This window comes from Choloepus didactylus, chromosome 9 (genome assembly GCF_015220235.1).
Source record: "Choloepus didactylus isolate mChoDid1 chromosome 9, mChoDid1.pri, whole genome shotgun sequence".
In the NCBI taxonomy this organism is placed as follows: Eukaryota; Metazoa; Chordata; class Mammalia; order Pilosa; family Megalonychidae; genus Choloepus; species Choloepus didactylus.
The window spans coordinates 77,624,334-77,648,009 of NC_051315.1; the positions used below are offsets into that span (position 1 = coordinate 77,624,334).

The 23,676-nt window shown below is 36.6% G+C and overlaps 1 protein-coding gene and 1 pseudogene across 2 annotated transcripts in view; both read right to left on the reverse strand.

Annotated features, from left to right (window-relative positions):
- LOC119543776 overlaps nucleotides 1-21,719 on the reverse strand; it is a 107,984-nt pseudogene extending 86,265 nt beyond the window's left edge.
- CALCRL (calcitonin receptor like receptor) overlaps nucleotides 20,112-23,676 on the reverse strand; it is a 105,621-nt gene continuing 102,056 nt past the window's right edge. For both annotated transcript variants that reach the window (XM_037849404.1, XM_037849403.1), the window contains one exon: nucleotides 20,112-23,209. In XM_037849404.1, the coding sequence (XP_037705332.1) occupies nucleotides 22,994-23,209 (216 nt within the window). In that variant the 3' untranslated portion in view covers nucleotides 20,112-22,993. The remainder of the gene's footprint in view (nucleotides 23,210-23,676) is intronic.

A 23,676-nucleotide genomic window follows, 5' to 3' on the forward strand; every position in this document is an offset into this window, starting at 1 on the left:
GAAGGGCAGAGCTCAGGCCCTGAGGCTCATATACAAATCCCAAAGAAAAGCTGATCCCTCTGCCCTGTGGACCTTTCCTTAATGGCCCTAATTGCTTTGTCTCTTAGCATTTCAATAACCCATTAGATCTGTGAGGAGGGCCCCCCTTTTTTTTTAATCCTTTTTTCTTTTTCTAAAACAATTACTCTAAGAAGCCCAATACAGAAAGCTTCAAAGAGTTGCAATTTGGGCAGGTCAAGACAAGAGCAGAACTAAGAGAGCTCTGAGACAAAAGACAATAATCCAGTGGCTCAGAAAATTTACTAAACACCACAACTTCCCAAGAAAAGGGGGGTGTCCGCTCACAGCCATCATCCTGGTGGACAGGAAACACTCCTGCCCATCGCCAGCCCCATAGCCCAGAGCTGCCCCAGACAACCCAGTGTGATGGAAGTGCTTCAAATAACAGGCACACACCACAAAACTGGGTGTGGACATTAGCCTTCCCTGCAACCTCAGCTGATTGTCCCAGAGCTGGGAAGGTGGAGCAGTGTGAATTAACAAAGCCCCACTCAGCCATCATTTCAGCAGACTGGGAGCCTCCCTACACAGCCCAGCAGCCCAGAACCACCCTGGGGGGACATCACTCACCTGTGACATAGCACAGTCATCCCTCAACAGAGGACGAGGGGGTGCACGGCCTGGAAGAGGGACCCACTTGCAAGTCTCAGGAGCCATACGCCAATACCAAGGACTTGTGGGTCAGTGGCAGAGACAAACTGTGGCAGGACTGAACTGAAGGATTAGACTATTGCAGCAGCTTTAAAACTCCAGGATCACCAGGGAGATTTGATTGTTAGAGCCACCCCCCCTCCCTGACTGCCCAGAAACATGCCCCATATACAGGGCAGGCAACACCAACTACACACGCAAGCTTGGTACACCAATTGGACCCCACAAGACTCACTCTCCCACTCATCACAAAGGCAAAGCAGGGGAGAACTGGCTTGTGGAGAACAGGTGGCTCGTGGACGCCACCTGCTGGTTAGTTAGAGAAAGTGTACTCCACAAAGCTGTAGATCTGATAAATTAGAGATAAGGACTTCAATTGGTCTACAAATCCTAAAAGAACCCTATGAAGTTCAGCAAATGCCAAGAGGCCAAAAACAACAGAAAATTATAAAGCATATGAAAAAACCAGACAATATGGAAAACCCAAGCCCAAGCACCCAAATCAAAAGATCAGAAGAGACACAGCACCTAGAGCAGCTACTCAAAGAACTAAAGATGAACAATGAGACCATAGTACGGGATACAAAGGATATCAAGAAGACCCTAGAAGAGCATAAAGAAGACATTGCAAGACTAAATAAAAAAATAGATGATCTTATGGAAATTAAAGAAACTGTTGACCAAATTAAAAAGATTCTGGGCACTCATAGTACAAGACTAGAGGAAGTTGAACAGCGAATCAGTGACCTGGAAGATGACAGAATGGAAAATGAAAGCATAAAAGAAAGAATGGGGAAAAAAATTGAAAAAATCGAAACGGACTTCAGGGTTATGATAGATAATATAAAACGTCCGTATATAAGACTCATTGGTGTTCCAGAAGGGGAAGAAAAGGGTAAAGGTCTAGGAAGAGTATTCAAAGAAATTGTTGGGGAAAACTTCCCAAATCTTCTAAACAACATAAATACACAAATCATAAATGCTCCATGAACTCCAAATAGAATAAATCCAAATAAAACCACTCTGAGACATATTCTGATCACACTGTCAAACACAGAAGAGAAGGAGCAAGTTCTGAAAGCAGCAAGAGAAAAGCAATTCACCACATACACAGCATAAGACTAAGTAGTGACTACTCAGCAGCCACCATGGAGGCGAGAAGGCAGTGGCACGATATATTTAAAATTCTGAGTGAGAAAAATTTCCAACCAAGAATACTTTATCCAGCAAAGCTCTCCTTCAAATTTAAGGGAGAGCTTAAATTTTTCAAAGACAAACAAATGCTGAGAGAATTTGCTAACAAGAGACCTGCCCTACTGGAGATACAAAAGGGAGCCCTACAGACAGAGAAACAAAGAAAGGACAGAGAGACTTGGAGAAAGGTTCAGTACTAAAGAGATTCGGTATGGGTACAATAAAGGATATTAATAGAGAGAGGGGAGAAATATATACGACAAACATAAACCAAAAGATAAGATGGCTGATTCAAGAAATGCCTTCACGGTTATAACGTTGAATGTAAATGGATTAAACTCCCCAATTAAAAGATATAGATTCACACAATGGATCAAAAAAAAATGAACCATCAATATGTTGCATACAAGAGACTCATCTTAGACACAGGGACACAAAGAAATTGAAAGTGAAAGGATGGAAGAAAATATTTCATGCAAGCTACAGCCAAAAGAAAGCAGGTGTAGCAATATTAATCTCAGATAAAATAGGCTTTAAATGCAGGGATGTTTTGAGAGACAAAGAAGGCCACTACATACTAATAAAAGGGGCAATTCAACAAGAAGAAATAACAATCATAACTGTCTATGCACCCAATCTGCCACAAAATACATGAGAGAAACACTGGCAAAACTAAAGATAGCAAGTGATGTTTCCACAATAATTGTGGGAGACTTCAACACATCACTCTCTGCTATAGATAGATCAACCAGACAGAAGACCAATGAGGAAATTGAAAACCTAAACAATCTGATAAATGAATTAGATTTAACAGACATATACAGAACATTACATCCCAAATCATCAGGATACACATACTTTTCTAGTGCTCACGGAACTTTCTCCAGAATAGATCATATGCTGGGACATAAAACAAGCCTCAATAAATCTAAAAAGATTGAAATTATTCAAACCACATTCTCTGACCACAAAGGAATACAATTAGAAGTCAATAACCATCAGAGACTTAGAAAATTCACAAATACCTGGAGGTTAAACAACACACTCTTAAACAATCAGTGGGTTAAAGAAGAAATAGCAAGAGAAATTACTAAATATATAGAGATGAATGAAAATGAGAACACAACATACCAAAAGCTATGGGATGCAGCAAAAGCAGTGCTGAGGGGGAAATTTATAGCACTAAACGCATATATTAAAAGGGAAGAAAGAGCCAAAATCAAAGAACTAATGGATCAACTGAAAAAGCTAGAAAACGAACAGCAAACCAATCCTAAACCAAGTAGGAGAAAAGAAATAACAAGGATTAAAGCAGAAATAAATGACATAGAGAACAAAAAAACAATAGAGAGGATAAATAACACCAAAAGTTGGTTCTTTGAGAAGATCAACAAGATCGACAAGCCCCTACCTAGACTGACAAAATCAAAAAGAGAGAAGACCCATATAAACAAAATAATGAATGAAAAAGGTGACATAACTGCAGATCCTGAAGAAATTAAAAAAATTATAAGAGAATACTATGAACAACTGTATGGCAACAAACTGGATAATGTAGAGGAAATGGACAATTTCCTGGAAACGTATGAACAACCTAGACTGACCAGAGAAGAAATAGAAGACCTCAATCAACCCATCACAAGCAAAGAGATCCAATCAGTCATCAAAAAGCTTCCCACAAATAAATGCCCAGGGCCAGATGGGTTCACAGGGGAATTCTACCAAAGTTTCCAGAAAGAACTGACACCAATCTTACTCAAACTCTTTCAAAACATTGAAGAAAATGGAACACTACCTAATTCATTTTATGAAGCTAACATCAATCTAATACCAAAACCAGGCAAAGATGCTACAAAAAAGGAAAACTACCGGCCAATGTCCCTAATGAATATAGATGCAGAAATCCTCAACAAAATACTTGCAAATCGAATCCAAAGACACATTAAAAAAATCATACACCATGACCAAGTGGGGTTCATTCCAGGCATGCAAGGATGGTTCAACATAAGAAAATCAATCAATGTATTACAACACATTAACAATTCGAAAGGGAAAAATCAAAAGATCATCCCAATAGATGCTGAAAAAGCATTTGACAAAATCCAACACCCATTTTTGATAAAAACACTTCAAAAGGTAGGAATTGAAGGAAACTTCCTCAACATGATAAAGAGCATATATGAAAAACCCACAGCCAGCATAGTACTCAATGGTGAGAGACTGAAAGCCTTCCCTCTAAGATCAGGAACAAGACAAGGATGCCCGCTGTCACCACTGTTATTCAACATTGTGCTGGAAGTGCTAGCCAGGGCAATCCGGCAAGACAAAGAAATAAAAGGCATCCAAGTTGGAAAAGAAGAAGTAAAACTGTCATTGTTTGCAGAAGATATGATCTTATATCTGGAAAACCCTGAGAAATCAACGATACAGCTACTAGAGCTAATAAACAAATTTAGCAAAGTAGCGGGATCCAAGATCAATGCACATAAGTCAGTAATGTTTCTATATGCTAGAAATGAACAAACTGAAGAGACACTCAAGAAAAAGATACCATTTTCAATAGCAACTAAAAAAATCAAGTACCTAGGAATAAACTTAACCAAAGATGTAAAAGACCTATACAAAGAAAACTACATAACTCTACTAAAAGAAATAGAAGGGGACCTTAAAAGATGGAAAAATATTCCATGTTCATGGATAGGAAGGCTAAATGTCATTAAGATGTCAATTCTACCCAAACTCATCTACAGATTCAATGCAATCCCAATCAAAATTCCAACAACCTACTTTGCAGACTTGGAAAAGCTAGTTATCAAATTTATTTGGAAAGGGAAGATGCCTCGAATTGCTAAAGACACTCTAAAAAAGAAAAACGAAGTGGGAGGACTTACACTCCCTGACTTTGAAGCTTATTATAAAGCCACAGTTGCCAAAACAGCATGGTACTGGCACAAAGATAGACATATAGATCCATGGAATCGAATTGAGAATTCAGAGATAGACCCTCAGATCTATGGCCGACTGATCTTTGATAAAGCCCCCAAAGTCACTGAACTGAGTCATAATGGTCTTTTCAACAAATGGGGCTGGGAGAGTTGGATATCCATATCCAAAAGAATGAAAGAGGACCCCTACCTCACCCCCTACACAAAAATTAACTCAAAATGGACCAAAGATCTCAATATAAAAGAAAGTACCATAAAACTCCTAGAAGATAATGTAGGAAAACATCTTCAAGACCTTGTATTAGGTGGCCACTTCCTAGACTTTACACCCAAAGCACAAGCAACAAAAGAGAAAATAGATAAATGGGAACTCCTCAAGCTTAGAAGTTTCTGCACCTCAAAGGAATTTCTCAAAAAGGTAAAGAGGCAGCCAACTCAATGGGAAAAAATTTTTGGAAACCATGTATCTGACAAAAGACTGATATCTTGCATATACAAAGAAATCCTACAACTCAATGACAATAGTACAGACAGCCCAATTTTAAAATGGGCAAAAGATATGAAAAGACAGTTCTCTGAAGAGGAAATACAAATGGCCAAGAAACACATGAAAAAATGTTCAGCTTCACTAGCTATTAGAGAGATGCAAATTAAAACCACAATGAGATACCATCTAACACCGGTTAGAATGGCTGCCATTAAACAAACAGGAAACTACAAATGCTGGAGGGGATGTGGAGAAATTGGGACTCTTATTCATTGTTGGTGGGACTGTATAATGGTTCAGCCACTCTGGAAGTCAGTCTGGCAGTTCCTTAGAAAACTAGATATAGAGTTACCATTTGATCCAGCGATTGTACTTCTCGGTATATACCTGGAAGATCGGAAAGCAGTGACACGAACAGATATCTGCACACCAATGTTCATAGCAGCATTATTCACAATTGCCAAGAGATGGAAACAACCCAAATGTCCTTCAACAGATGAGTGGATAAATAAAATGTGGTATATACACACGATGGAATACTACGCGGCAGTAAGAAGGAACGATCTCATGAAACATATGACAACATGGATGAACCTTGAAGACATAATGCTGAGTGAAATAAGCCAGGCACAAAAAGAGAAATATTATATGCTACCACTAATGTGAACTTTGAAAAATGTAAAACAAATGGTTTATAATGTAGAATGTAGGGGAACTAGCAGTAGAGTGTAATTAAGGAAGGGGGAACAATAATCCAAGAAGAACAGATAAGCTATTTAACGTTCTGGGGATGCCCAGAAATGACTATGGTCTGTTAAATTCTGATGGATATAGTAGGAACAAGTTCACAGAAATGTTGCTATATTATATAACTTTCTTGGGGTAAAGTAGGAACATGTTGGAAGTTAAGCAGTTATCTTATGTTAGTTGTCTTTTTCTTACTCCCTTGTTATGGTCTCTTTGAAATGTTCTTTTATTGTATGTTTGTTTTCTTTTTTACTTTTTTTTTCATACAGTTGTTTTAAAAAAGAAGGGAAAGTTAAAAAAAAAAAAAAAAGAAAGAAAACAAGGAAAAAAAAAAAGATGTAGTGCCCCCTTGAGGAGCCTGTGGAGAGTGCAGGGGTATTCGCCTAACCCACCTCCATGGTTGCTAACATGGCCACAGACATAGGGGACTGGTGGTTTGATGGGTTGAGCCCTCTACCATAAGTTTTACCCTTGGGAAGACGGTTGCTGCAAAGGAGAGGCTAGGCCTCCCTATATTTGTGCCTAAGAGTCTCCTCCTGAATGCCTCTTTGTTGCTCAGATGTGGCCCTCTCTCTCTGGCTAAGCCAACTTGAAAGGTGAAATCACTGCCCTCCCCACTACGTGGGATCAGACACCCAGGGGAGTGAATCTCCCTGGCAACGTAGAATATGACTCCCAGGGAGGAATGTAGACCCGGCATCGTGGGACGGAGAACATCTTCTTGACCAAAAGGGGGATGTGAAAGGAAATGAAATAAGCTTCAGTGGCAGAGAGATTCCAAAACGAGCCGAGAGGTCACTCTGGAGGGCACTCTTACGCACACTTTAGACAACCCTTTTTAGGTTCTAAAGAATTGGGGTAGCTGGTGGTGGATACCTGAAACTATCAAACTACAACTCAGAACCCATGAATCTCAAAGACAGTTGTATAAAAATGTAGCTTATGAAGGGTGACAATGGGATTGGGAAAGCCATAAGGACCACACTCCACTTTGTCTAGTTTATGGATGGATGAGTAGAAAAATAGGGGAAGGAAAGAAACAGACAAAGGTACCCAGTGTCCTTTTTTACTTCAATTGCTCTTTTTCACTCTAATTATTATTCTTGTTATTTTTGTGTGTGTGCTAATGAAGGTGTCAGGGATTGATTTAGGTGATGAATGTACAACTATGTAATGGTACTGTAAACAATCGAAAGTACGATTTGTTTTGTATGACTGCGTGGTACGTGACTATATCTCAATAAAATGATGATTAAAAAAAAAAAAAAGATTCAAAGCAAGGCAGTCTGGCTCCAGAACCAGCACTCCAGATGCCACCCTATTTTTTTACTGCCATAAATTTAGAAGAATAGAAAAGAAAAAGGACGAACTTTTCCCAGGAGGGAGTTAAGGCACCTGCCATGTGTTAAGCACCATTCTAGGGCTTCCATATATCAAATCTCATTTAACACCTGTATTTACAAGCTTGGGCTTAGAGAGGGGCTGGCGTGAGGTCATGCAGCTCTTAAGTGTTAAAACCAGGATTTGAACTGGACTCTCTCCCTTCACCAATGGCACACACAGATGCACATGTGCTAGGGATCAGAGTATATTGACTCAGTCATGGCCCTATGTGTACATTTGGAGGCAGAATGAGAGCTGAAGGTTACAGGGCTCAGGCAGGTCAGTCTAGTCTAGGTGGACTTCTAGGAGGAGGTGAGGGGAAAGGTGGCGGAGGGAAGAAGTGAGTTCAGAGATACTTGGATGGCTTGGTTTTGACTAACAACTATGTCTAGTTTTTTGCTGTTTAAAAAAATACTTGCATTGGATTTCTATAAATAAATGATAAGCTCTCTTTCTAAAAAAAAAAAAAAAAAACAGAACCGCATGCTTATTCCGGGTGGAAAGGCTAAATCAGGGAATTTTTCTCCCACACACACTGGGATCCTATTTTAATATGATGATTTAGTCAGCCCTGAGTGATGGAGAGGGCCTCAGAAACCACGCCGTGTGTTACACCAGCGACATCTCATTTCATTATCCCACTTTGGTCCTACCAGGCCCATTTCTCTCCAACCATGGGTTCAAATGATGCTGATAAGAGGCCAGCAGATATGGTACTAATAACCTGTCAATCACGTAGAATAACCCTCAGCGGAATTCCGAGCGTCCCTTCTGAAAAGAACAATTTGCATTCTGAACATTTGGAGAGCAGATATCTCCTGCCCTCAGACAAATGATTTGAATGTCCATCATTCTCTCCCCCTCCTCAGAATAATTATCAGGTAGTGTAAAGAGCACCAAGGATAGCATTTACTTTGCAGTGAACTCAACAAATATAATCAGCCAGGCATTGCCAATAGGCCAGGAAAACACGTGCCCACTGTAGCAATGGCCAGGCGCCCTCTCTCACCAATTCCAGCTGCTTTCATCGTGCTGTGGTCTTTTAACAAGAGCTTGTCATCATCTTCCAAACTCAACACGAGTTCATTTGTCTAAAAAAGATAATAAATTTGCATTTTATTAGTACGTATATGTGCTTCCTATTTGGTAAGACCTTCCAAAGACATAAGAGTTGTTACTCCACGTGACAGCCATAATCTAACGGGGGAAGTGAACCAGTACAATATCCACCAAGTAGTTATTCAGTCTACACACTACGTGAAGCCTGGGGAGACAGGGCCACAGAAAGGAGTTTGGAGTCAGATCTGGGGACAAACACAGGCTCCCCAATAACCAGCTGCCTGTTCTTAACAAATTATGTAACTGCTCCAAGACTCAATTTCCTCATCTGTGAAGAGGGGGAAATGATATTTCTTCCCCATTGCCTTGTGGTGAGGAAGAAATGAGATGAGGGACAGAAATCTCTTAGCCAAGTGTGTCCCTAGGAGGCACTCCCTATGTTGGCTGCTATTGTTGCTGCCACTGTCATTGTGTCACCTTCTCATCTCATCCTCACGATGATCCACAAGGAGTCAGGGGTAAGGGACAGCCTGGGTTACTTGGCTAGCAGCAGTGGAGCTGAGGTTCTAGCTCTGACCAGTCTGACTTCCAAGAGAAGCAAGTTTACCCCAGAAGGCGAGAAGTCCACATATCTAAAGATCTTGCCCCAAGTTAATAAACATTTGGCTCCATGTCACAGTACCTGTAATATTTTTCAATGTGATTTGGGGTGAGGTGACAAGCTTGCTCTCCAATGATACACACGGTACCAGTTTGTATATATTATGTCCCCCAGAAAAAGCCATGTTCTTTGATGCAATCTTGTGGGGGCTGACCTATTAGTGGGGATTAAGTTGGAACGTTTGGATTGGGTTGTTTCCATGAAAATGCACCCCACCCAACTGTGGGTGATAACTCTGATTGGATAATTTCCATGGAGGTGTGGCCCTACCCATTCAGCATGGGCCTTGATTAGCTTACTGGAGCACCATATAAGCTCAGACAGAAGGAGCGAGCTTGCTACAGCCAAGAGGGACACTTTGAGGAATGCACAGAAGCTGAGAGAGGAGCTGCAGATGACAGACAGTTTGAAGACAGCCGTTGAAAGCAGACTCTTGCTCCAGAGAAGCTAAGAGAGGACAAACACCCCAAGAGCAACTACGAGTGACATTTTTGAGGAACTGCAGCCTAGAGAGAAACGTCCTGGGAGAAAGCCATTTTGAAACCAGAACCTCCCAGCTAACGTGCCTTCCCAGCTAGCACAGGTTTTCCAGATGCCATTGGCCATCCTCCAGTGAAGTTACCCGATTGTTGATGTGTTACTTTGGACACTTCATGGCCTTAAGACTGTAACTGTATAACCAAATAAACCCCCTTTATAAAGGCAAAAAAAAACAAAAAAACAAAATTGCTTTATACAAAGGGTTTAGTTTAGAAATCTAGGTTTGAGTATAGGCTGAAATGTATTATATTGTAAAAAGTCACTTAAGTTGTAAAATCTCTATGGAGGAACTACATATCATACAGTAATGCTCCTAGTATTGTGCTTTTGAAATAGAAGCTGTTCAATACACTTTAGTTGATTTTAATTTATCTAATAATCTGATCTCTATTTAGGACAATATCATGAGTTCAATATTGTGAATTCAGTGGAATTTGTTGATATATGTACACATAGTGATTTTTCAGCAAATGACATACCATCAGAGCTGATATTCAGTGAGTACACAATGGGTGGCATCAGTTCTGTCTGGTTGATAACTACATAATGCAACTAGTTAAATATTTTTACCTTTACTTCTGAATGACTTAAAAGAGTGCTGTTTTTCACTTTTACTATATTTAACTATTTTGCTTTATTTTTGTTATTTTTTCTTATGTGAATATTAGTATGAATTGTTAATGTTGTTTCTGTCTTTGAGAGCTTACAATCTATTTATAATTACATTTATTACCTAGCTGAACTTTATAGAAATGAGTACTTGATTACCAGTCTTGAAGCCAGTACATACCAAATTTTCTTGTTCATGTTGATATCATCATGATGTTGATCTTAAATATAAATCTCCTTACTCTCAACTTTGTGGATCTTTACAATGTTCACATCTTTTATGCTGTACTTGGACTTAGTTAATGTTTAAGCTAGTGTCTTTTCAGATTTATTTATTAAATTTACAATATTGTGATTGTATAGATTTCTTTTTGGAACAAAGTATATTTTAGGGTATTTTAGAATTTTTTTTTTTTAATAACACCAATCATGGAAGATGGCAATATCTGATGTATACATGATAAAAAATCATGGACTACTGGGAAGTGAGGTATTCTCAAAGGTTCATGAAGCTTGTCACCTTTGGAAAATGTCTTACATCTTTGAGCCATAGTCTCCTTACCTACAAAAAGAAGATAATAATTTTATTTCAGCAGTAGTAGTGTTTTGTAGTATGTCAGCGCAAAGACATTTTCCAAGATATTTAAGTAAGTTACAATCTTGGACTGACATTAAATTGAGTTAATTAAGGGACAATCATTGGATATAAAGGTCATTTCTAAAGTAAGAAAATATTGAAAAAAGTCCTTACTAAACATAATTTTAACTACATATTCTTTCCTTCTCGTTTTTATGGGCCACAGAAACATTACATGTTTGGGTCAAGTTCATATTTGCTATTTCATAAATGCAAAAGGGATGTGTATGGCTGTAGAAAGTTGTTTCATTTGTGTTCATGAGCTTTGTTTATCTCCTAAAATGTTTAGGAGACTGTTCTCAATTACCCATCCTCCAGTTTTTTCTGAAACTGAACTTAGTTACATTGGTTAAAAGTTATAATGAAGAAGATGGTTGAGACTGCACTTAGGAACAATAATGACAGAAATACAGTTGTGTGTGTGCCTTTCTTTCAAATTGAGATTTTTCACATTCCATGCAATTATCCAAAGAGCCAAAGTGTGCAGTCAGTTGTGCACAGTACCATCATACAGCTGTACATCCATCACAATTTTTTTTGAATTGTTAGAACATTTTCATTACTCCAGGAAAGCAATAAAGACAAAAAAAAAGGAAACTTAAATCCTTTTATAACTCTAACCACCCCACCTCCATTATTAACTCATAGTATTTGTATAATACAGTTGTTACTGTTGATTGAAGAATGTTAAAATACTACTAATAGTTTGCAGTAGGTAAACTTTTCTCCCCATATGCTCCCCTATTATTAACTTCTAGTTACAGTGCCATACATTCATTCTAGCTCATGACAGAGATTTCTAATATTTGTACAGTTAATCATGGACATTGCCCACCACAGGATTCACTGTTTTATACATTCCCATCTTTTATCCTCTAACTTTTCTTCTGGTGACTTACATGACTCTGGGCTTCCTCTTTCCACCACATTCACACACCATTCAGCACCGTTAGTTATTCTCACAAAGTGCTACCATCACCTCTGTCCATTTTCAAACACTGAAGTTCAACCTAGTTGAACATTCTGCTTATAATAAGCAACTGCTTCCTATTTGTTCTATATCCTGGTAACATATTTCATGTCTGTGAGTTTACATATTATAATTAGTTCATATCAGTGAGACCCTGCAATATTTGTCCTTATGTGTCAACTTATTTCACTTAGTGTAGTGTCCTCAAAATTTCTTCATCAATCCATTTTTTAGACAGTTTTGTTCACACCCTATACATTATATCCTGAGTAAACAATTGATGGTTTCCTATATAGTCACATATTTATGTATTCACCACCATCACCACTGTCTATATAAGGACATCTCCATTTCTTCCACAAAGAAGGAAGAAGAGTCAAAGAAGGTAGAGAAACAAAAGAAAAAGAAAAAAGAGAAAAACAAAACAAAACAAAACATGATAGCTAGGAAGCAATAAAAGGAAGGATAGCATTAAACTAAAGTAGAAGAGTCAGACAGCATCACCAATGCCAAGAGTCTCATACCTCTCCCTTATGTACCTCTCTTATATTTGGTATATTGCCTTTGTTACATTAAAGGAAGCATAATGCAACACTTCTGTTAATTATAGTCTCTAGTTTGCATTGATTGTATTCTTCCCCCAATACCACCCTATTTTTAACACCTTGCAAGGTTGACATTCCTTTATTCTCCCTCATGTAAAAACATATTTGTACATTTTATCACAATTGTTGAGCACTATAGGTTTCACTGAGTTATACAGTACTAGTCTTTATCTTTCCTCTTTCCTTCAGGTGTCCCACATGCTCCTAACCTTCCTCTTTGAACCATATTCACAGTCATCTTTCTTCACTGTACTTACATTGCTGTTACCTTCACCCAAAATTGTGTTCCAAACCTCTCACTCCTGTCTTTTCCTACCTGTCTATAGTGCTCCCTTTAGTATTTCCTGAAGAGCAAGTATCTTGTTCACAAAGTCTGTCGTTGTCTTCAGAAAATATTTTAAACTCTTACTGATATTTGACAGACAGTTTTGCTGGATATAGGATTCTTGGTTGGCAGTTTCTCTTTTTCAGTATCTTACATACATCACACCACTTCTGTCTTGCCTCCGTGGTTTCTCCTGAGAAATCCACACACAGTCTCATCAAGCATCCTTTGTATGTGATGGATCACTTTTCTCTTGCTGCTTTCAGGATTCTATCTTTGTCTTTGACATTTGATAATCTGATTATTAAGTGTCTTGGCCTAGGCCTATTCAGATCTATTCTGTTTGTGGTACGCTGAGCTTCTTGAATCTGTAATTTTATGTCTTTCATAACAGGTGGGAAATTTTTATTGAATGTTTCCTCTATTGTTGCTTCTGCCCCTTTTCCCTTCCTTCTCCTTCTGGGATACCCATGACATGTATATTCATGCATTTCATGTTATCATTCAGTTCCCTGAGATGTTGCTCATATTTTTCCATTCTTTTTCCTATCTGTTCTTTTGCATGTAGGATTTCAGGTATCTTGTTCTCCAGTTCCTGAGTGTTTTCTTCTGCCTCTTGAGATCTGCTGTTGTATGTCTCCATTGTGTCTTTCATCTCTTGTATTGTTCCTTTCGTTTCCATAGATTCTGCTAGTTGTTTTTTTGAACTTTAAATTTCTGCCTTGTGTTTGCCCAGTGTTTTCATTATACACTTCATCTCTTTTGCCATATCTTCACTAAACTTTTTGAATTGATTTAAGTTGTTTCAATTCCTGTATCTCATTTGAAGTGTAAGTTTGTTCCTTTGACTGGGCCATAACTTCATTTTTCTCAGTGCAGGTTGTAGTTTTCTGTTGTATAGGCATCTGGTTTCCTTGGTTACCCCAATCAGGTATTCCCAGACCAGAATGGGCTCAGATCTCAGAAGGGGGTAATATTCAGTATCTGGTCTCCCTGAGGGTGTGTCTTAGAAGATTGACACACCCTGTGAGGCCTCAAGCTGCTGTGCTTTTCCTAAGCTTCCCAGCAGGTGGCACCTGTCAGCCTGTAGCTCCTGACTAGTGTAAGGAGGTGTGGCCCCCTTAGTCCTTAGTTTCTGTTTTGGCTGTTTTACCCCAGGCTCTAGGGTCTGGGAACCACCTCCTTCCTCTTAGGGAAGACATCCCCTAGGGAGTTTTCATTTGCATTTAAATAGGCTCTTTGTCTCTCTGAATCTGCTATCTCCACCCTTGCCTGGGTCAGAGAGCTGGGAACTGAAAATGGCTGTGGCTTTTTCCACTGAGCCACCCAGGTTGAGAGAGACAGAAAGGGACAGAAAGCCCCCATTCAGGGCCTGCCCACAGTCCCCCCAGCTTCGCCACTGGCCAGAGATAACACCTGGTCCTCTGGGCTACCCCTCCTAACACAGAGAAGTCCACCGGCTCTTTAAGGTCAGTCGTCACTAAAAGCCTCTGTTTGGCATGCAATGAGGTGAATGGATTCTGTACACAGCATTTGAGTGAAGTACACCAGAAATAAAGGCAAACAGTGTAATGCCTCATCAGTATGGACTAACTACAATGTGTAAACTCAGAATTGAATGTTAGTACACAGTCTAACAGGGAAATGATTATTGTAATGGTCCCCAGATTGTAAGCTCTTATAGCAGTCAACTCTATTCCTGAAATGTAATGACTATCTCCAAACTTTGAGATGCTGATCCCTTAGTGTATAACCTGATTGGTCTCTGGAACAATGGGTATCTCTGTGGTACCTGAAACTCAGAGCTAGTGCTTGGCAGATATGAATGTCGGTATCAGTGCATACAACAACTGTTAAAAAAGAAAAAAAAAAAAAGCTGAAAAAGAGCCCAGACTTCAGTTAGTGATATGAATGTAGCAGATCTGGTTAAGACTAGGGCAAACCAGGCCAAAGGGTAAAGATTGAAACTGACTGTGTTTTAAAACTTCAACTTCCATGTGAGACCAAGGGAAGATATCTATTTGGTGCAGGATCTATATTTTCTAAACAGTATAACTCTACTGTTTGTTCAAACACCAAATTACATGGAATTTTGAACAAGAAGTGAGATATGGTAGGTTAGTATAGGTTAGAGTGAAATAGTGACACATCCCAAAGTAATTTGGGCAGAGAATAAAAATATATTTACAGCCCCCACCCCTCTTCAGTAGCTGGGGGAAAGTGTGGACTGATGTTGGACTTTCATCTGGACTGATGTTGATGTTGTCACAAACATTAGGACTGGTGGTTTGATGTGATGAGCCCTCTGTCATGGGATTTGCCCTTATGAAGCTCATTACTGCAAAGGAGAGACTAAACTTGCATATGATTGTGCCTAAGAGTCTCCCCCTGGGTGCTTCTTTGTTGCTCAGATGTAGCCCTCTCTCTCTCTCTCTCTCTCTAGCTGAAGCACCTCAGCAGATGAGCTCACTGCCCTCCCTACTACATGGGACCCAACTCCCAAGGGTGTAAATCTCCCTGGCAATGCAGGATATGACTCCTGGGGATGAATCTGGACCCATCATCGTAGGATTGAGAATATCTTCTTGACCAAAAGGAGGATGCAAAATGAGATGAAATAGTTTCAGTGGCTGAGAGATTTCAAATGGAGTTGAGAGGTCACTCTGGTGGACATTCTTATGCACTATATAGATAGCACCTCTTAGGTTTTAATGTATTGGAATAGCTAGAAGTAAACACCTGAAACTGTCAAACTCCAACATAGTAGTCTGGACTCCTGAAGACGATTGTATACAGCGTAGATTACAAGGGGTGACAGTGTGATTGTAAAAACCTTGTGGATCACACTCCCTTTATCTAGTGTATGGATGGATGGGTAGAAAAATGGGGACAAAAACTGAATGAAAAATAGGGTAGGATGGGGGGGATGATTTGGGTGTTCTTTTTTACTTTTTTTTAAAATTCTGATTCTAATTCTTCCTGGTGTAAGGAAAATGTTCAGAAATACGTTGTGGTGATGAATGCACAACTATATGATTGTACTGTGAACATGATTGTACACCATGGATGATTGTATGGTATGTGAATATATTTCAATAAAACTGAATTTAATTTAAAAACAAAACAAAACAAAAAACAAAAACAAACAAACCTCTGTCTGCTTGTTGGGGATTTGTAGCTTGTATTAAGCACTCCATATTTGTTAATCAAAACCCCAGTTGGAAATAGACTGAGGTATATTCGCTTGTTCAGAGTGTGCTGCTCTCTATCACAGTGAGGTTTTGCAGTTCGGACTGCCGTAGGGGAGGGGCTATCAGTGCGGGTCCGCAGTCTTTACTTACAGATTTTATGCTGTGATCTCAGGCATTCTTCCCAGTCCAGGTTGGTGTATGATGTATGGACAGTCACATTTGCCCCCAGCAGTTTTTCCAGATTGTTTACTAGTTTTTCCTGGTTGTTTATTAGCTGTTCCAGGGGGACTAACTAACTTCCACTCCTCTCTATGCCACAATCTTCTTTCTCCTCATGTGCTTTTGTTTTTTAAAGAAAAAACAGTTTTGTTCTAAAGAATTGGTTCTCAGATTTTTGGTTGGTTGATTTGTTTGATCTCTGGACCCATTTACATTTTTGGGATTTACTGAAGACGACAAAAAGCTTTTCTTTATTTGGGTTATTTTTATTGGTACTTACTACATTCAAAATTAAAGGTGAGAATTTAAAAAAAAAATTATTTTTGATTCATTGGAAGATAGCAATGAAGAACGCATGGCATGTTAACATAAATAACATAGCAATAATATATATATTTTTTACCACACAGTCTGCCTGAGAACTATTAGAAAATGTTAGTTTATTTAGAATATAAAGGAACATACTGAAGGACAAAATTTGTAAAGTGAGTTTTCTTTCTCTTGGCTTATAACACCTAGTCTGAAAAGATGCCATGAATATGTTAAAAATTATTAAGAGTTTGTTCAATCTTAATTGGACCTAGGCTAGGTTCCTCAGTTTACTGATTAATATGTTTGATATAATATATTCTTTACGTTCTGTGTAACCTGCTTAATAGCAAAGATTTCATGTCTTACCAAACTAATTTTCTGTGCTTTATGTTGACTTCACTTACGTCTTTCACCAAAAAAACAAAACAAAACAATAAAACACAAAATGCCCACAACAAAAACAAAAAACTGAGGACTGTTTCTCCACTTATGAAAGAAATAAAGTTCTTTGCAAATGGGTTGCCATATAGTTTTATTTTTAAAGGTGTATTGTCACTCATTAAATAGGTAACCAAGTACTTTTCCTCAGGTACCTTTTCTTGATGTTTGCCTTTCTAAAAATCAAATTCTAAATATAGAAAAAATAAAACAAAATTTCAGGACATATTTTACACCTAAAACTACCATTGAGGTTACCCAGGAGGCCCTGAATAGCTCAAAGATTTTTTCTTTTGTTTTTTAAATATGATGGTTTGTTCGATGTGTTACTATGGTAAGAGTTGCATGGGAACAGTTGTCATATCAGAAGAGACACCCAGTCTTCCCTCGGCTTAATTTCTATAGGTAAAATATGAGTATGGAAATTTCAGAAATTGTATGCTTATTGGAAAGTCCCTGGAATTTTGCCAATGCCTTCTCTTTTCGTAATATGTTTTAACCTTGGAAGAAACACTGATCAAAAAATCTGCCAAGTTTTCCTATAGTTATCAGTGTCCTGTTGAGGCTTTGTCTGATGAAATTAGACAACAACAGTAAAGTGTTATCAGCCATAATTTCAGTCATTATTTAAAATATCGATTGGCCATTGCCGTATTTCTTTAATTTGAATCTGGCATCTTCTAGATCTGTAGTTCTCTATTGAGGATGCTCATTAAACTTACCCATGAAGTTTTGTAAGAACACAGGTTCTGTGCTATACTTACTGTTTGCTTAATATTATTGTTATAAAAATATGTCTCAGGATTTTTGTATGCCTTTATATGTATTTTACATGTATTGCATTTCATCTAATTTTTTGAATGACTTTATTGTCTTGGTTTTGCTTGCCACATAAACAACCAAATTTTCTTGTCAGTTGCATTTTTCTTATTAAAAACCCTTATCACAACTTCAACTTCTGAAAATTATCACTAATAAAGTAACCACAGCCATATTTTGTATGTTTTTTTTGTTCTATCTGGTGCTTGCCTAAAGACTCTACTTAAATTATAGGCCAAAGTTTGTATCTTCAATACAGAAGGAAAAGCTCACAAACTCCTGGAAAAGAAATGTACTAGATACTTCAAACTATTGGCATTTCAAATAATAGGTGCTTGGGTACACATATTGAAATGTTCATGCTGTACCAGTGGAGGAGCCAGGATTTTAAGAAAACTTTTCTCCTTGCACAAGAGAAAGCTTCATGAAATTGCTAGTCTGAGATCCAGCAGAACAAGAATTACTTTTATAGGACTGAAAGAACTGATGAGGGAAATTTTATTTTACTGATTTTTGTGGAATACTGTTGATTTTTTAAAATATTCTCTTTGCTAGAAATTAAGTAAACCTACTCTCTTTCATTTTAGTATATCCAACCCACAGCAATTTTATAAATATTGTTTTTAAACTGTTATAAAACACTAAAAAATAGTGCTAGATTCTTAATAATCCTCCAGTATTGAGAAAAAAAGAAAACTTGTCTCCTTACTTTTCATGGTAATATAGATGTTTGCCTAGGTTCAGTAAGAATGTATTCTCCTTCCTACCAAAATATAATTAGACAAATTGATTATGCATGTAGGGACTTACTGAGAGTTATATTTGATAATGATGGTCATCAAATGATTGTCATTGTGGGGAACAAAGTCTGGCTGTTCTTATGGAGCCAATGCCTACAAAGCCACTCCAGGAAATTGACCTGGTGCCTGAATTACAGGTCCTACCTCATAGGTAAAGAAGTTCATTTTCCGGTATGTCAGGAATCACATCAAATTTGGGGGACCTTGAGAAAAAAGGAATTCATCTAAATTTATAGGTGCAGTAGGTGAAATCCAATAGAGAGACTTTGTCTGGCTTGTGCCTAGCCTCAAGATAGCAAATAATAAAAGTCTGTGAAAGTCCAATCCAGTTTTCCTTGTTACAAAATCCAGTCAGAAGTTAAGTTTGTAGCCTTAGTGATTTGTTCAATACTATATGGTTCTAGACTTGCAAAACAAACTGCAGGAGGTTTGTATCATAAATTAATGCTCTTGATGCATCTATGTAAATTATAAGGCAAAACCCGATGACACCAACCATATTTTTAATCAGCAGTATTTGTTCTTTGAGATTATTATGATCATAAAGAGGGGAGACTATAAGGAAAAATTACAGAAGCCTTTGAAATGAAATATATATGAAATATTTATTTCATTATTCATATACCCTATATATATTAGGGTATTATATACGCACATATATATCTTAATATATGTGTATGTATCAGTGTCCTCTCATATATAAATTATTATATGTAAATATATATATGTTAGAGATATTAGACTGTCCTTTCTAGTGCTTCTTGTTTTGAGCTGTTTTAAAGCTATGTGAGCTGCAGAAAACTGATGATAATGTACTTGATTCTTGATGAATAGAAATGCAAATTAGTTATGTTCAGTGGAATGCAACAGATTATTGCCGTAAGGATAGAGTATCTATTTGTGAATTCATTTCAGGATTTCTTATATTATCATATATGTGTGATACTTTGATTTCTCTCTTGAACCCAGTATAACAGCTTACTGGTTCCTTCTTTAATGAGTTAACATCTTTGACATGTATTCCTTTTATATTTTCATGAGAGCCATAATTTGGCCCTCTTTAAAAAATCATCTTCAATACTTCTTTTCCTTCTTTTTCTTTCTGCCATTCAATACAAAACTACACAATGCAATCCATAATGGAAAAAGGAGAGGAATTCTTGTACATTTTCATATTTCTGTTCATAATTCCATTTCTTTTGTCTAAAGAAGGAGTTTGCATTCACTGTGGTTTCTTTGGAGTTTTCTAGCTTGGAAAACAAATTTGTAGCTTTTTTCTTAATTGGTTTATTGAATTGATTTTCTGTTTTATTGAAGACTCTAAAGTGGGCAATATTGATATATTCACTGATTTTAAAAACATTGTGTTTATAAGTTAGATTATTCAGCACTCTAATAAATATTAATTAAATCAATTTTAACTTCAAAATTTTCATATAGTCAAAAAAGAGAGATAAAGTTTAAGTAGGCGTAACATGAATTTTAATTGATCAGGCATATGGAGTATGTTTTACAGATTAAAGAAATAGTGGTTTTGATTAGCAGATTAAAACCAAAAGATAATTAAAATAAGTTCACATTTTAAAATTTTGAATAAGCAATAAATACAAGTGCTGCAGCTCTCATTAATTCTATGTACATTGGATTACATTTGAACAAACAAAATTCCATTATGGCTATTTTATGAATAAAAGTACTGGAAAACAACTATAGAAATATTTTTTAAAAAAAACTGACAGTTTTTTAGAAAATTAGAATGTGGTTTTCACAAGTAATTGCATAAAAATAGAAGATCTATATTTTAAAAGTTAGAAATTCCCAAATTAGTTTTTAGATAGATACCAAAGAAGTATGCTTTCAAAAAGTACCAAATTCTAGCTTTTCTTCATGAGTAAAATACAAAGAAGATCTTAATTAGCAATTCAGCTTTAAAGAAGTCTAACATTTAAAAATATTACTTTTAAACAATGAGTACAGTACTAACACAGAGTAATCGAGGACAGCCTACACCTGAAGACTGCACAACAGATGAACTCTGACCATAAAGGAAATCTATTTAAACTTTACAAAATGCACTATAAAAAATACTTGAAGACTGCATTATCACTATATTAATAGAATGGTCTCTGATAATTCAACATTTTGTACTGCATATATGGTTGTAGTTTGACAGTTTTTCTGGAAGAATGCTGAGATATGTGAACACTGTTAGCTAAAGAATTGAATCTGCATTTTTGAATAATAATTCAATTAATTTTTGAATAATTAAAGTGAATTTATGTATAGGAATTTTTGTATAATTTAGAAAATAGAAAATCCAGAACAGCCTGTGTTCCTTTTTATAACTACTAGGAAATCTATGAATTTGAAACTAACTTCATAATAGTTTCACGTTAGTAGTAGTAGTTCATAGTTTCACTTTACATAAATAAATTTTATAATTTGACTATATCATTTAAAAATATGTTAATTCTGACTAATTTGGACAATTTTCCTGGATGACTTCAAATAACTTCTGAACTCACAATCTATGGAAGGCTTAAGAAATAACCTATGATAACTAAGTCATTAGTTTAATCCATTTCAAACATATTGGCACCCTTGAAAAATACATATGCATATGACTTCTCTCAAAATTGACTTTTATTAATTAAAGACAATTTGATTCTTTAAAAATTTCAGGGAAAATTAACCTTAGAGAAACTGAATCCCATTTAAATGTCACTCTAATTCATAGCAAGGCTTTCTTTCATCTTAATTTAATTATTCCATAATTGTTCTGACAATAGTTTTTCCTCTACAAAATATTCGTCTTTCACTGATTTGTATTAGCATATAAATTAACTCTATTAAAATATTCCATTTTTTCAGAAAATCCAAACATGTGAAAACAATATATACTGTTTCTCCAGGTTTTTAAAAATAAACATTTCCAAAACCATATTTTATCATATATTAAAAGTAAGTAAAGTAATATTTTTAATGGGGTAAAATCCATAAAAGTAGCAGATTGGCATTTATTACAGCAGGAGTTGCTTACCTTTCCTGGATTAGAATGCAAGTTCATCGTCAAAATAGAAGAAATATGTCAAGCACATCTATTATTAAAGTATGAATCACCAAAGCTAATACATTCAATAAAATAATGGACTTGAAGTTTTTTTAAATAAATATTTTATATCCTATATAGATGTTTCTGTTCTCTTAGTTCTCAAACATTTGATCCTGGCATCTGGTTGTCTTTAAAATATTTACCAAATATAGAATTCCAGACTCTATTTTCTTATAAAATCAGCCCAGACACGGTATCAGACATTACCATGCATACATTGTTGCATTATGTATTTGTTTTAAAAAAATTAGGTTGTATGCAATTGATATGAGGCTATGAAACAGAATAACAATATTTACAAGCTCATTTTCGCAACTAATTTTTACAAGCTCCAAAGAAAATAAGAATTCCTTCATTAATTTTCTTCATATAAAATGGCTGCTAATTTGTCTACATGGTAGAAATGGTAGGGACAAATTTTCTATTTTCTGATCCAAGGAAACCACTTTTTTCCCATGTTGTGTAGTAAGACAAACAGTAAAGAAACAACAAGGTGTTTCATAGCATCAACTAAGATGTGACCCTAATGATACCGAAGTATGATTGCATCTCATTGCATCCTGCTTACCAAGTCTCAAAAACAGATATAACACAAGGTATAACTGTCAGGTGTCAGCAAATAAGTAGCCCATAGCAATTCTTCTCAGTTGCTTTTTTTGGGGGGGAGAAGAACACAGACCAGTAGGAATAATTAACCCTTTTCATCTGAGAGGTTAATTACAAAAATAGTTAGAACTCATTCTGAATAAAACTATCAACTGCATCAATGAATATGGGGTAAAAAATACAAATTCAAAAAAAAACAACAAAAAACCCAACCTTATTTTCCCTCTATGTCAATACTCCTTAGCTAGGTCTCTTTAGGCAACAACAGTAGAATCATGCCCAACATGTATACAAACTTTTGTTGTCTCATTTATTTGTGAATTCAGGTAGTGGTGTGCTGGACCGGGCTCGTACCAGTTCGCAAGAGTTGATTGTGCTCATCTCTTCCCAATTCCACGTTCAGTAACAGCAAGTTGGTAGCTTGAAATCAGCTATCACAGGAGTAATTACTCCACAGAAACTGGCAAATGCTAGGAATCTGCCGTCCCCCCACTCTCCACCCACTGAGCTCCTTGTTAAACATTTACCAGCACCCTACTGAATTCATGTGAGGATTTTCTTTGTGGCTTTCAAGAAATTCAGGAGTGGTAAAATAAAACAGTTAAGCAGTGATCCCTCTGTTATCAAACATATAAATTTTCTGGATTTAAAACAACATTTTCAATATCGTGGATGCTTTTTCCATTTAAGTGTTCACTAGGGCAGTCATGACTGTAACCTTGAACATCACTGATTGTTGACACTGTGTAGGATGCACTACGGAGAGCATCTGAAGGGGAAAAGCTGTTTCCAAATTGAATTTTGTATTGATTCCAGTTTCTTCTCAAAATTGCTTGAACCTGTTAATCAAAAAAGAATCAGAAAGAACAAAATAACCCTCAATTGAAATAAAAATATAATATTTAATAGTGTAATAACCATGAAAAATTGATGTTAATAAATTAAGTATAACATTTCTTAATTTTATTATTTAATTTTAAAATTATATTGCACAAAACATCTTTATATTAGGAAATGCATTGCAGGAATTACTATTTTTTTTGTTTTCTTATATTTTACCTTCCATGTTTTATCTTCAAAGCTTTAATAATGCATATGTATTTGTTGTTGTTAAATAGTTAATTCATACCCCCTCTTATGAGACTGCATGTGCAACATCTAGTTTTATGTCTATCTTTATTAATAGAATGAGAAGATAATTAGTGAGAAGATAAAAGAATGGGAAATACATAAAAAGAAAAAAATTAGAGAGACAAGGAATGTAATCATCATCAGCAGCAGCCCTTTATTTAGTGATTAGATTGTG